The sequence below is a fragment of the Panicum virgatum genome, chromosome 1K (genome assembly GCF_016808335.1).
Source record: "Panicum virgatum strain AP13 chromosome 1K, P.virgatum_v5, whole genome shotgun sequence".
Classification (NCBI taxonomy): Eukaryota; Viridiplantae; Streptophyta; class Magnoliopsida; order Poales; family Poaceae; genus Panicum; species Panicum virgatum.
The window spans coordinates 31,117,390-31,131,341 of NC_053136.1; the positions used below are offsets into that span (position 1 = coordinate 31,117,390).

Consider the following 13,952-nt stretch of genomic DNA (forward strand, 5'->3'; position numbering starts at 1 on the left):
TTATGTTGGTGGCACCATATCACTCAAATGTAACAATACAAACCCAATCGGTAGCAACATCTTAGTTAAATATAGCCAACCAAATTTGCAGGGCCGGGGTCCTGGTTGGTAACAAATCAAATGAAATGTGATAAAAGTACATTAATTGGAACGACATTAGCTACAGTTGTGATAGCAACAAGAGAGATTAAGTTGTCTATCCATTCGAAATTAGCTAAATCATCAAACTAGCGGTGGACTATGCTAATGGTCCCTAGGACATATGCAATGTCCGTAGAACCTTGAAGTACAAAAACACCTTCTGCTTAAGATCATCTACATATCAATAACTCTAGCAGATACAATGCCTACACCCTTGTGTCACTAATACCAACAATATTGGCTACACATGCCGGCATCTTATGATCATCAAGGTCGCAAGTGACGCAGCACTTGTGTTTTTTTTTCTTCTTGCTTACCTTCTCGATTGTCAGAACCCTGAAACAAAGAACATGATAAAAAATTGGTTTGATTATTTTCCTTGCAGATTAAGACTACAAACATGCACTAAAATTCGTAAAACCAAGATAACCAAGCTCTCACGTGGCACTGGCATTGGAACTCTTGCATTAATTTCCCATATTTATCTCCTTGGTACCAAATCCAACCTCCCAAGAGTATATATTATAAAACTCAGGGTCTTCGTTCAAGCTGTGAAAAGTCATCCCAGTTGGTACCTCAAATATATATTTACCCTTTCTATTAGAAGAATTGCGCAGCACCATCTTGATGGCACCCATCTAACTTGGGGTACGCCCTTCAGGTGCATCCTTCGGTAACCTCTTACTGCAATAAAAGAAAATAGGCAAGGGTAGTAAAGGTTGAAGTCATTCTACCAGGTTAGTATCACATAACTACACCTGAATAAAACAGGATTCAAATGGTTCATGTATACATAAGTAGGTCACTATCTCACTGATAATGTCAGCATGTGCAATTCAATATATGCCATTCCAAGCATTATGTGAAGACTACCTGATTGGCTAAGGAGCAGACAACTGCATTGAAAATAATTATGTTTTCTTGAAAACTTTACAGCCTAGCTACACCGAATTTGTAATGTTATCCTAGTTGGTCTATCCATTAACAAGATCAAATATAGTTCAGTTAATCAATGCCGATATGAGTTCAATTGTTTTTCAAAAAAATAATCAGTAAGTGCATAACACTTTGGCCATGGTTGAGATCCATTATCTGTGTGGATCATTGTCAGGTTGGTGCAAAATTCCCTCCTCTACAGTTAAAACATGTTGCCATGCTTCATCTTGGTTCCCAATCCCACCGCCAATAGACATATCACCACCATTTCCCACGCTTGCCAACAGAGAATAATACATCATCACACATTAACCAAAAAAAAAAGATAAGCATTGGTCAAATGATTGTCTAATTAGGAAAAAAAATTACCAAACGGATGAAGACGGAGCTTGATGAAGTTTTCCGATGCTTGAACTGTTCTGCTCAGCCAGGTAACTTTCTGCACCATAATCCTTGCTTGGAAGTCCTAAATATCCAATGGAGGACTCATCTTGTTCCATACGACCACTGATTGAATTTACATTCAGGTAACCTACTCACTGAAAAAACAAATTTAGTCAGAAAAACCTAGGGTAAAAGCACTTTTCAGAGGGTGAAACGATGGAATCATGAGATTTGAAAATGGAACAGAAATAAAACACTAACTGCAGCCTCTTTCTGAAAAGGACAGGAAGCAGATAGATACAACTCATTATGTTCAAGACTGGAATGTGTTGAATATTTAGATATTGGGCTATATGTAATGGTCAGGTGCATCTTTTATTCATGTGCAATCTGTGCTATCTTGTTATGTCAGTAGGAATATTCATCATTTAACAGTGTTTTCCTCTGTGTTTATTATAGAGCCAAGCAATAAGTACCTAAGCTGTTTTGTAACTATTTTCCTTTACTGATCTATTAATTAACATGATAGTATAAAGTCAGCTTAACAAATATTATGATGTAGCAATTAGGAGGCGTGTAAATATTCTATGCGTTCAAGAGACTAAATGGAAGGGCCAGAAGGCGAAGGAGGTTGAGGATACTGGCTTCAAGCTTTGGTACACGGGAGCAACTCCGGGTAGGAATGGTGTAGGCATCTTGATTGATAGGAACCTTAAGGATGGAGTCGTAGAGGTTAGAAGGCAAGGCGACCGGATTATCCTAATCCGGTTGGTAGTTGGAGATTCGGTTTTGAATGTGATCAGTGCCTATGCCCCTCAGGTAGGCCTTAGTGAGAGCACCAAGATACAGTTCTGGGAAGATCTAGATAGCATGGTTAGTACCGTGTCTACCAGCGAGAAACTCTTCATAGGAGGAGATCTCAACGGCCATGTGGGTGCGACTAATGTAGGGTTCGAGCGAGTGCACGGGGGTTTTGGGTATGGTAGCAGGAGTCAAGAGGGGGAGGATGTGTTGAACTTCGCGTTAGCCTACGACTTGTTGATAGCGAATACCGTGTTTAAGAAGAGGGAATCCCATCTTGTGACTTTTCGTAGTGGACAACACTCGAGCCAGATCGACTTTATCCTTACTAGGAGGGAGGATAGACGTGATTGCTTAGATTGTAAGGTGATACCTGGGGAGTGTGTTGTCCCTCAACACAAGCTTGTGGTGGCGGACTTTCGTCTTCGGGTACGTATCCACCGGGACAAATGTACTAAGATTGCGAGAACAAAGTGGTGGAAGCTTAGAGGGGAAGCGGCACAAGCGTTTAAGGAAAGGATGCTAGGTGAGGGGCCTTGGGAAGAAGGAGAAGACGCAGATGACATGTGGCTAAAGATGGCAACATGTGTTCGGAAGGTGGCCTCAGAGGTGTTTGGCGTGAGTAAGGGAGGCAAACAGGAGGGGAAAGACACCTGGTGGTGGAACGACGAGGTGCAAAAGGCTATTAAGGAGAAGAAGGAGTGTTTCAAGCGCCTCCACCTTGACAAGAGTGCAGCCAACATCGAGGGCTATAAATTAGCGAAGAGGGTTGCAAAGCGAGCTGTGAGTGTAGCAAAGGGTAAGGCGTATGATGACCTGTATCAGCGGCTAGGCACGAAAGAAGGGGAGAAGGACATTTATAGGATGGCTAGGATCCGCGAGCGGAAGACAAGGGACATCAACCAAATCAAATGCATTAAGGATGGGACAGATCGACTGCTAGTGAAGGATGAGGAGATCATGGATAGATGGAGAGAGTACTTCGACAAGTTGTTTAATGGAGAGAGTGAGAGCCCTACCCTTGAGTTAGATGACTCTTTTGACGATACCAACAGACGTTTTGTGAGGAGAATTCAGGAGGTAGAGATCGGGGAGGCTTTGAAGAGGATGAAGAGAGGTAAAGCGATGGGTCCTGATGGTATTCCCATTGAGGTGTGGAGATGCCTAGGAGATAGAGCAATAGTTTGGTTAACTAAGCTTTTTAATCTTATTTTTCGGTCAAACAAGATGCCGGAAGAATGGAGGAGAAGTATATTAGTACCTATCTTCAAAAACAAGGGCGATGTTCAAAGTTGTACTAACTACCGTGGGATTAAGCTGATGAGTCATACGATGAAGCTTTGGGAGAGGGTTATCGAGCATCGCCTAAGAAGAGGGACAAGTGTGACCCAAAACCAATTTGGGTTCATGCCTGGAAGGTCAACCATGGAGGCGATTTTCTTAATACGACAATTGATGGAGAGATATAGGGAGCAGAAGAAGGACTTGCACATGGTCTTCATTGACCTTGAGAAGGCATATGACAAAGTACCGAGAAATGTCATGTGGTGGGCTTTGGAGAAGCACAAAGTCCCAACTAAGTACATTACCCTCATTAAGGATATGTACAAGGATGCGACGACGTTTGTCCGGACATGTGATGGCAACACCACTGACTTTCCTATTAACATAGGCCTACATCAGGGGTCAGCATTGAGCCCTTATTTATTTGCTTTAGTGATGGATGAGGTCACAAGGGAGATACAAGGTGAGATCCCTTGGTGTATGCTCTTTGCTGATGATGTGGTGCTAGTTGACGAGAGTAGGGCAGGGGTTAATAGGAAGTTAGAGCTGTGGAGACGCACGTTAGAGTCGAAAGGGTTCAGACTTAGTAGGACCAAGACCGAGTACATGATGTGCGATTTCAGCGCGACTAGGCATGAGGGGGGAGACGTTAGTCTAGATGGGCAAGTGGTGGTCCAGAAGGATACGTTTCGGTATTTAGGATCGGTGCTACAAAAGGATGGCGACATTGATGAAGATGTTAGACATAGAATTTCAGCTGGCTGGTTGAAATGGCGGCAAGCTTCTGGCATCCTTTGTGACAAGAGGGTGCCACAAAAGCTAAAAGGCAAATTCTATAGGACAGCAATTCGTCCGGCGATGTTATACGGTGCTGAATGTTGGCCTACAAAAAGGCGACATGTGCAGCAACTGAGTGTAGCAGAGATGCGGATGTTGCGGTGGTTTTGCGGGCACACAAGGAGGGATAGAGTCCGGAACGAAGTTATTCGGGATAGGGTCGGGGTGGCACCAATTGAGGAGAAACTTACTCAGCATCGGCTGAGATGGTTTGGACATGTCCAACGAAGGCCTCCTGAGGCGCCGGTGCGTAATGGGGTCCTTGAGCTAGTCGATAATGTAAAGAGGGGTAGAGGTAGACCTAAACTGACGTGGGCTGAGTCGGTTAAGAGAGACCTTAAAGATTGGAACATCTCTAAAGAGATAGCTTTGGATAGGAGCGCTTGGAGACTAGCTATTAATGTGCCTGAACCTTGAACTTATTTCTTTCGGGTTTCATCTCTAGCCTACCCCAACTTGCTTGGGAAAAAAGGCTATGTTGTTGTTGTTGTTGTTGTTGTAGTAAAAAAGAAGGGTCAGTACATGCATACCCCTTAGGCCATGGCTGAGATTCAATTTCTAAACTGATCATCATTGTCAGGTTGCCAGAAACATTCCATTCCTATTCAATTTGTAAGGCAAATGGCACTGATTCATCCTGGTTTCCATCTCTCGTGCTTATCAAGGATTCAAGGAACAAGTCATAAATGCAAACTAACAAAAAAACAGGTGCTCAGTATCAATTATAATGGTGGAAGGCATGCAGCACCGAAAATGGTTATCTATTTCAATCAAGAAGTGCTTACCAAAAGAAGGAAGATGCAGCTTCCACAGGTGAGTTATGCTCCACAGGGCAACTTGCTACATCCAGATGAACTCCCGAATCATTGGAGGTCACTCTGATCTTGTTCTACGCGGCCAGTAACATTTTTTCCTTTCATGTCATCAACTGCATAGTTCAGCACCCCTTTGCTGGCTCTCATTACCATATCCTGGAATGTCATTGCGGCACCTGACACCCAAAATGCAGACATGAAAACACTGGTTAGAACAACACAGTGGTGCAAATGAGTTGGTTAAAAAAAGAGTTCTAGAAATCGATCCGAATAGAACACAGACCAGTTTGATTCCCCTTCTGGAGATTGAAGTGGCGGACTAGAAAACCAGATCGAAGCTACTACCTGTACTGTCGATTGAATTTGGATGGTCCGGCGGCTCTACCCCATTGCTCTGCTCCTCTCTTGCAGCCATAGGTGTTGGTCAACAGCTTTCGGAAAAACCGGATCTAGGAAGAGGAAGGAGACTCCATGGCTGAGCTCGTGAGGAAGAATGTGTTCTGGCCCACTGATGTGGCAGTACCTCGAAGGAGAATCCGAGCATTGAAGTGGGTCCCAAGAACTTTGCCTCTCTCGGTGCCTGGAGCCTCTCCTCAACACTCATGGCGAGGCAGGAACAAGATAGGCAGGCTGGTGCTGGTGGGACCAACTTCAGCCCGAGCATCTGGGCGCACTAATTTTGGAGCAGGATCCACGGCGGAGAGCTTGCCTGCCCGGGCCGGCATAGTTGGAAAAACCATACTCGTGCTTCTTCTATGATGATTCTGTGGAGTGATTCTCTTAAATGAACCAATGAGCTAGGAACTGAAAAAGTAGCTTCTCCCTGTTTCACCTCTCACATTAGATTTTGTTTTTCAGATTTTGTTTTTCATAAAATTAATCTTAGAGAATCACTTTCAGCTAGTGAATCACTTCTCTCAGAAAATCAACTTTCACAGAGAATCAGAATTTGGTGGAGCTCTACCAAACTGGCTCTAAGTATGCACGAACTCCACGCCGAGGTATGTGACTCGACTCTGCTCGAACTAACACCAAATGTACCACATTGTTACTAATGTGGCCATCAGATCAAAGCTCGACGTACAACTCTTGAACGCTGAGGGTACCTTGGCATTTCTTGCTTCCACCTCCGGATTGAGATTCAGTGACATTGCCACGGTTCCGTGACATTAAGTCACTAACGTGTGGAACCCACGTCTTTCGGGCCCACGTGAGTCCCACATGTCAGTTTAAAATATATATATATATATATATATTTTAATTTTTCTGGATGACGCATTTAGTACCGGTCGCTGTGATCGCTACTAAACAGTCCTCCAGTTAGTACCGGCCAGGCGGTACCGGTCCACCGATACTAATGAGCATATTTCTAGCAGTATTTACGACCCTACTAAAAAGTACAGTGCATGCAGACGGGTCAATATTTTCTCCCTCAACCAGTCAACCTCAGTGATCGGGACCGCGATCCCTCCGCGGAAACTGAGCTCTCGCTGCGGGTGGTTGTGGGCGTGCAGGACTTTTGGCACTGTGATTGGGCACCTATTGGAGGAGAGTTTTGGAGTTAGTTTCCCATATCATAGTTTTAGGAACTGTTTTGGGAACTTTTGGAGATGCTCTTAGTACCGAACAGGCAGTACGGGGGGAGTCGGTAATAACCAGGGGTTCCCGCCCAGTACTAAAGCCCATTTCTGTAGCATTGTGAGGTTTCTCCATTATTACAAGTAATATAATTAATGCATTATTTAATAGAATGATTATTAGTGCATGCATCCAAGCGTGATTTCTTTTTAATAGCACCATTATATATATATATATATATATATATATATATATATATATATATATATATATATATATATAGAATTGGTTTATTTAGCACCTCGGGTGTTGAATATTATTCAACACCCACGGCGGAGCGCCGCCTCTCCTCCAGCGGTAAGAAATTACGGTCTATGCTTAACATAGTAGTAAAATATAGTATTTGGTTTGCTTTTAATGTAGTTTGCGGTGGATCTGGTCAAATTCTCATGGGTTGATGCGGGTCTGGAGTATTTAATATAATTTCAATGACCTGCATATTTTTTTAGCATTGGTTGACTAGTGAATAGGGCGCCATGAGCGTGTCATTTCTTTCCTACTTTGATGTAAATGTGTAGATGGAGTATAAACTGGAATCTACAAAAGTAAAAAAGCTAGGTTACAGTTACGTGTGGATCGTGGAATAAAAAAAATTATTGTTCCAATCGTGTGTGTCTTATGGGCTGCCTTGCCCACGTACCACTGAAGTATATATTAGATTGTGTGGAAGTAAAAAGTAGTGTTTTGAAAGTCTAAGTGCAGTGAAAAAAAAATAATACTCGACGCTACCGGATAGGCATTATGGATGAAGCCTCGATGAGTTACACGTTACATGTTATGGCCAGAGATATGACGAGTCCAGTTAGCCGTGAAAACACGGACCGCAAACACGGACCACAAAAATTAGTGGTTTGTCGATGAGAGGCTGGGGAAGTAAAATACTACTCCCTCCTTTCTTGTTTATAAGGCACACACGCATATCAAGATTCAAACATTTATATCTTTGACCAATAATTTAACTATTAATTTTTAATTTTTATAATATAAATTTTATATGATTGGATTCGTGATCAAATATAGTTTACAATGATTATAAATTTATAATCATAAGTGATATAATATATGACAAATAAATGGTCAAAGTATCATTTGGGAGACCGTGCCATGTTCCACCGTGCCTTATAAACGAGGAAGGAGGGAGTACCATTCTACCCTTGCGTAGTTTGGAGGCAAGTAGCGTGGCAGTAAAAAGCTTTATTGTGCCTCAATTTTAATGCTCTTTTGATTTCAGCGTTCCCGCGGCCCTTGCGACCGGAACTCTGGTAAGCCTCCAGCCCTCCACGACCATAAAATCCATCTTTTTTTCTAATGTGTTGGTCTCACACTCTCACTTTGATTTGAGCACTCCGGCGACCCTTGCAATAGGAGGTCAAGCAAATCTCCGCGGCAGTAAAATCCACCTTTTTTACAGCAGTTGACCGGTCATCGCATGCGTTGGCGTGATAGCCAGACCATTGACGAGCTAAAAATTATGCTCTTGTTGTGGGCAGAAGTAAAAAGCGACTAGTGCTAAATATTTGTGGGGGGAGAGAGAGAGAACTATGCATGCATATGCAATTTGAAACCTGGTTCCACGGGCTAAATATGTTAATAATTGTGAGGAGATCACGCACTGTAATAATAATCATTCTTTCATGAAAATTACTTTTCAAGATAACTAATGTTAATTATCTCTCCTAATTTAAAATCCTTTAAACCATCTCTCCTCATTTAAACTCTTAATTTCAAGATAATTATTAGAGTATAAAAGTATTACTTGAAATTGTGAAAAATACTACTCAAAGATGGACAAATATAATACTCCAATACGGGACAAACTAAGAGGATAATATTCAGATGTTAAAACACACGCGTAGTATTCCATATTACATAAGAGTTTTTTATTATTATGTTAAGACGGCTAAAGGAGTATTTCAAATGTCAGGATGTTTTTTGAAATGTTAGGAGTATTTTCACTTGACTAGAGTAGTATTTTCAAATTATAGGAGTATTTGTTATTGATATTTTGAGTATTTTTCAATCCACAAGAGTAATTTTTTCATGAAAGTAATTTACAGAACTTAGAGAAGTAATTTTGAGTATCATTTTGAGATTGGCTAATTTTGAGTGTTTATTATTGAAATTCGGAAGTAATTTTCCAAAACTTAGAGAAGTAATTGTCTAATGGAAATTAAGCTCACAGTGGTATAGGTCAATGAAATAGAAAAAATTAGACTTGGACATATAATCTACTGGAGTAATTTTCAAGAATTGGAGAAGTAAAATTAACTCATGATATCAGCCCAATGATAGAAATGCTATTTCTCTATTACTCCTCTAATTCTATGACAATACGCTTTGAGATTGGCAATATTACTGCTCCTATCATTACTCAGTTACACTGCACAAACTTAAAAATATCTCAGAGTTGGTGAGTACGAGGAGAGAGAAAGAGAGGATAAACATGAGAGAGAGTGTACCTTATTTTATGGTTTTATTCCAAACTTTTATGGTTTTATTCCAAACTTTTGCTGTCCCGGAGGGGTGGCCAGATTTTTGGCTGATCCAGTGCATTGAATGATATTAAATGCGTGTGACTTGATTTTGCTATTGGATTGGGAGAAAGAAAATTCAATAGCAATCAATGCCGTGATTCTAGTATTTGTATTAATTACGCTTGTGCGTGTGGAGGAGTAATTTGGTCGATTTAATTTCTGCTTGCCGGAGTTGTAAACGGCACCGGTTGAATAATATGTGAATCATTGGGATGGAGTACTTGTGTCCACTATAAGTAAAAAATTTTAGCCATTAGAGTAAAATTCATTCGTATTGTTGTATGTAAAATGTTAGAGCAATTTGAGTAAAAATCTTTTCGCAAGTGCGTATATTTGCTATGATGAATACAGAGAATGCCACATCAATATGGAGTAAATTTTGTTTCAAAGAAGGCGCGTTAGGTGATATTTCTGTCGTCCATTGATTTCACTCAATTTATTGCACGCATGATCTCCTTGTTTTGTGGGGTGTAGCTCTTTAATTGGCCAATTTGTTTTGATTTCGCCCAATTTATTGCACGAGTTTTTAATTGGCCAACGTATTATGGGGAGTAGCTCTTTAATTGTGTTGATGAATATGGTATGCGCTAGTGGGGTAGTAATTATCGGTAGTGGTGAGCTGTGGATTTTACTCGCCGGAGTAGGGGTAGCGCCGCTGGAATGTTGAACATTATTCAACACCCTTTATGTAGAATAGACTATATATATATATGCGACCGTTATACAACATATAAGATCTTCTATTTCTGGTGCTCTAATATGTGGTTTTTTCGTAGTCACGAATAATATAATTAATGATTTCTTTAATCGCGTGATTATTAGTGCATTGCATCCAAGCGTGATTTTTTAATAACACAATTATATATGCATGCATGCATGCATGGTTAATTATACCCATATACGACAGGTAATCGTGAAAACCCCGAAATGATTGATTATTCAGCATATACCTCGCACGGTAATTAACCATCCGATCCATGTCTACCACTTTATATTCTTTCTCATTACGTGCTCACTATAGCTCTCGTCCAAACGCCCCACCCCTCCCCTCGATCCCATCTCCTCCTCGATCCTCATTGCCCAAAATCATAGCTTCGCTGCACATTAAAGATTTATAGATCCAAGTAAGATGAAGGCCAACTATGTAGTGACAGCTGTGTGTTCTTGTTCGCTATGATTTTGGGATCTCCCGTGGATGCTCGGAGTTCTACTGTTGTCGCCGCTGCTGCCAACTCCAAACCATTACATGCGAGCAAGGTAAGATTGATTTTTTGTGCCGTGAGCAACTGTGACTTCTTTGATAACAACCGCGTTTGCTACTGCTGCCCGGACGCTAGTCGGAAAGAGAATTGCCACACTGGAAGAGTGCAGGGCAAACTGTGCCTATTGCAGACCCAAATGCTAGGCAGTGATGATGGAAGCTTGCAACGACCCACTGCAATGTGTGCATGGATGCCCTTTCTTGTAACCGTGAGACAATAATTTGTTTTTGTTAGTCAATTTTTTATTTTATTTGCTCCATTACAGCTTTCTCTTTCTTCTATCTTTTGCGGTGTCTATACTAATTATGTTGCTCGGCTTTGCCCCACACGCCCACATAACCTGTCAAGTCCGTACCTACGCCGTCTGATCTCTATTGGCTCACCGCTCGACTTAGGCGCTGTAGTTCCCACCCCATAAATACTGTAAACGCAAAAAAATATTACATCGAATATTTCGACACATACATAGAGTACTAAATAAAGTCTATTTACAAAACTTTTTACATTGATGGGCTGTAAATCGCGAGACGAATCTAATGAGCCTACTTAATCTATGATTTACAACAATGATGCTACAGTAACCATCCGCTAATTATGGATTAATTAGCATCATTAGATTCGTCTCGCGATTTACAAACCATCTGTGCAAAAAGTTTTGTAAATAGACTTCATTTAGTACTTCAAATTAACAAGATTCTTTAGCAAAATTTTTTTTGCGTTTCAACTAAACAGGGACTTAGTCAAATTATCTTATCAACCTGATGGCTCTGTGCCCCAAACTCCATCCTCGTCTTGTCCGCTGCCTCCAAGAGCAACTCCAGCAGGGAGAGCAAATGAACTGCCATTTAAATATTTAGTTGGTGGACATCAAAAATCAATTTCCAGCATAGAGAATAAATGTGCTGCTATTTTGGTAGGCCTTTCAAATTTCTCAACACTACACTCCCACAATTTAGTGGCCCTCTATTTGTGCCGACAACTATGGCCCCCACCGGTTTCTCTTTTTTTTTTCTTTTCTTTCCCGATCCGATCACAGCGCCCCCGCTCTGTCACGCCGCCGCCGCCGCCACCCCCGCCGATGCCACGCCGCCGGCCGCCCTAGCCGCCGTCGCCGCCGCGCCGCACGCCCTAGCCGGCCGCCCTAGCCGCCGCCGTCACGCCGCGCCGCACGCCTCTACATCCTCTCCGCCGGCCCCGGCCCCGCGGCGGATCACGAGGCGGTCCCCGCTGCCGGTGTCATCGGCCTCCTAGTCCCCGAGGTCGAGGAACACCAGCGCCTGCTTCTTGCAGGCTGCGGGCGCGGGGAGGCGACGGGGCAGCTCCGCGACGTGAGCCGCTTCGCCGGCGCCTTGGGCAGGTGGTCCTCCACGCCGGCCACCGCCACCAGCGACGCGGACGCCATGGGGAGACGTCATCTGCAGCAGGCTACCAGCGGCGGGGCGAGCTCGAGGAACTTGGCGCCGCCGGCCCCCTCCATCTCCGGCGGCCGCAAGCCTTCTCGGCCGACGACCTCTACCCCATCCAGGAAACAACGTCAGTCCTTCGTCGCTCCGCTTCCCGGACCGACGGCTCCTCCCGGTGGGGGCCTGCATCAACCAAGTACCGGCGGCGGCCAGCATCCACTTCCCGGCGGCGCTCCCGGCGGCTTCCTGCCTTGGCAAGGTAATTTGATCCTGTGTAACTTAATTCAGTGCAACTTAATTCACAAAATGAGTACCTTGGGCTGATTCCAGTGCAACTTAATTTGATCCTACAACTATCTTGGCATATTTCTAGTGCTGTCGATGGGAGGAATGGGAGATATCCATGTTTTGTTTAAAATGATCTTCCTTATTGTTGTCACAGGGATCATATCCCCAAGAATTGTTTGATTCAAACTGATAGACATCATTGCCAACAAAATGGCCAAACATGGCAAAGAAAACAAAATCAGCACAGAAAATTTGAGATAACATCTTAGAATGCCTTGTTATTATCATAGAATCATCTGCATCATAGTCAACATCATCTTTTCGGATCAAGCAACCAACTGCAGCATTACTAACACAGAACCACTAGTTTTAATACAATCACATATGGTCAAACACAGCACATATTGGCAGGATGTTTATCATTTCCCAAGTATCACAGATATGCATAACAGACTCATTTCTTCCCGCTTTTCTTCAAGCCAGAGCCTCCGATTGCACCCTTCTGTGCCTTGGCCTTCAGATCCTTCAGTGCCTGTCCATGCAACAAAGACACAGCTTGTATGCAACAAAGACACAGCTTGTGTCAGCAAATTTGGGTCATAACTCATAACTGAATAAACAAGTATCATATAGAATTGACTACAGCTTGCATCAACAGGTAAGGATCCTAACTGAAGAAACGAGTAGCATATAGATCCCTGTCCATTACAAATTTGAGTAACAAAATTTCAGCTTCTGAAACTGAGTGCTTATCGTATTAGTTGGGTTGAAGAAGGATCCGGATCCCTGATCTGATAATTATCATCTAAATTTTCAATTGATGTCTAGCAGCATATTGGTTGGAGTTCCCAGCCCCAGTATTTTTTTAGAGGCTTAAAGTCATTTGTTTACATTGGCAGTTTATGTTCCAATTGCTTGTTTGAACTCTGATTAACAACACATTGTTAATATAATGTAATTTCCAGGATTGAGCAGAAGAAGCTTGCAGCATCTACCAGGATTGAGGAGAAGAAGCTAGAGATAGAGGAGCGGCGGTTGACATGGGAGCAAGAGCAAAAGATTATGTTCTGTGATCTCAGCTCGATGGACGAGAGGCAGAGGGTCTATGTTCGAGCGATGAGGGCACAGATTGCAGCGGCAAAGGTTGTGTTATGATCGGCATTACCTACAGGAGGCGCCAGCCAAGTGGCTAGCAGGCCACGTCCAGCAAAGGCCCAGGGCCCATAGATTATTAGTCTTTTTTATTAGAAGAAAACCCTAGAAACTCTTATATATTGTCAACATTTGGTCGTGAGAAATCAAGCTGCAACAAATTAATTGTTGCCGGCTTCCTTGGAATCCCTAGCCGCCATCTCTCTTCCTCTCTCGCTCGTTCATCTTCCTCGTTGCTCAAGCCTCGCATAGCGGAACCCTAGTTCCTACCAATCTGGTACCAGAGCTGTCAGGTCCCCCGCCTGCATCCACCGTTTCCCCCCACCACCTCCACACCGCCGCCCTCCACCCTTCCCCGCCGCCGCCGCCAGCATTGATGTACGCCATGGCCGCGGGCGCCCAAGGGTCCCAAGACCCTCTGATCAAGGTGCTCACCGACATGTCGTTCGCCATCCGCGACATCTATGGCCACCTGGC

General features: G+C 43.1%; 1 protein-coding gene and 1 long non-coding RNA gene across 4 annotated transcripts; one reads left to right on the plus strand and one right to left on the minus strand.

Annotated features, from left to right (window-relative positions):
- Positions 1 to 51: 51 nt before the first annotated feature.
- LOC120702607 lies at positions 52 to 5,933 on the minus strand. Of its 3 annotated transcripts, none has more exons than XR_005686466.1 (6): positions 5,544 to 5,933; positions 5,169 to 5,374; positions 4,914 to 5,039; positions 1,447 to 1,616; positions 583 to 1,353; positions 52 to 477 (listed from the first exon to the last, which is right to left on the minus strand). It is a non-coding gene; the product is annotated as an uncharacterized LOC120702607 (long non-coding RNA). The 3 variants fall into 3 exon arrangements; XR_005686464.1 differs by having other exon boundaries at positions 5,482 to 5,933; XR_005686465.1 differs by having other exon boundaries at positions 122 to 477; positions 583 to 825; positions 5,482 to 5,932.
- Positions 5,934 to 10,543: 4,610 nt separating this feature from the next.
- Positions 10,544 to 13,674, plus strand: LOC120654519. Its single transcript, XM_039932082.1, has 3 exons — positions 10,544 to 10,627; positions 11,765 to 12,294; positions 13,289 to 13,674. The coding sequence occupies exons 1-3, from the start codon at positions 10,544 to 10,546 to the stop codon at positions 13,476 to 13,478; spliced, it is 804 nt and encodes a 267-aa protein (XP_039788016.1). The 3' UTR covers positions 13,479 to 13,674.
- Positions 13,675 to 13,952: the final 278 nt, after the last annotated feature.

Excerpts from the sequence above, each read along its gene's own strand:
- LOC120654519 (XM_039932082.1), top strand. The coding sequence starts at position 10,544 with ATGATTTTGGGATCTCCCGTGGATGCTCGGAGTTCTACTGTTGTCGCC. Across the intron at positions 10,628-11,764 it reads AACCATTACATGCGAGCAAG|CCGGCCGCCCTAGCCGCCGC; the intron begins GTAAGATTGATT and ends CGCACGCCCTAG. Across the intron at positions 12,295-13,288 it reads CGGCTTCCTGCCTTGGCAAG|GATTGAGCAGAAGAAGCTTG; the intron begins GTAATTTGATCC and ends TGTAATTTCCAG.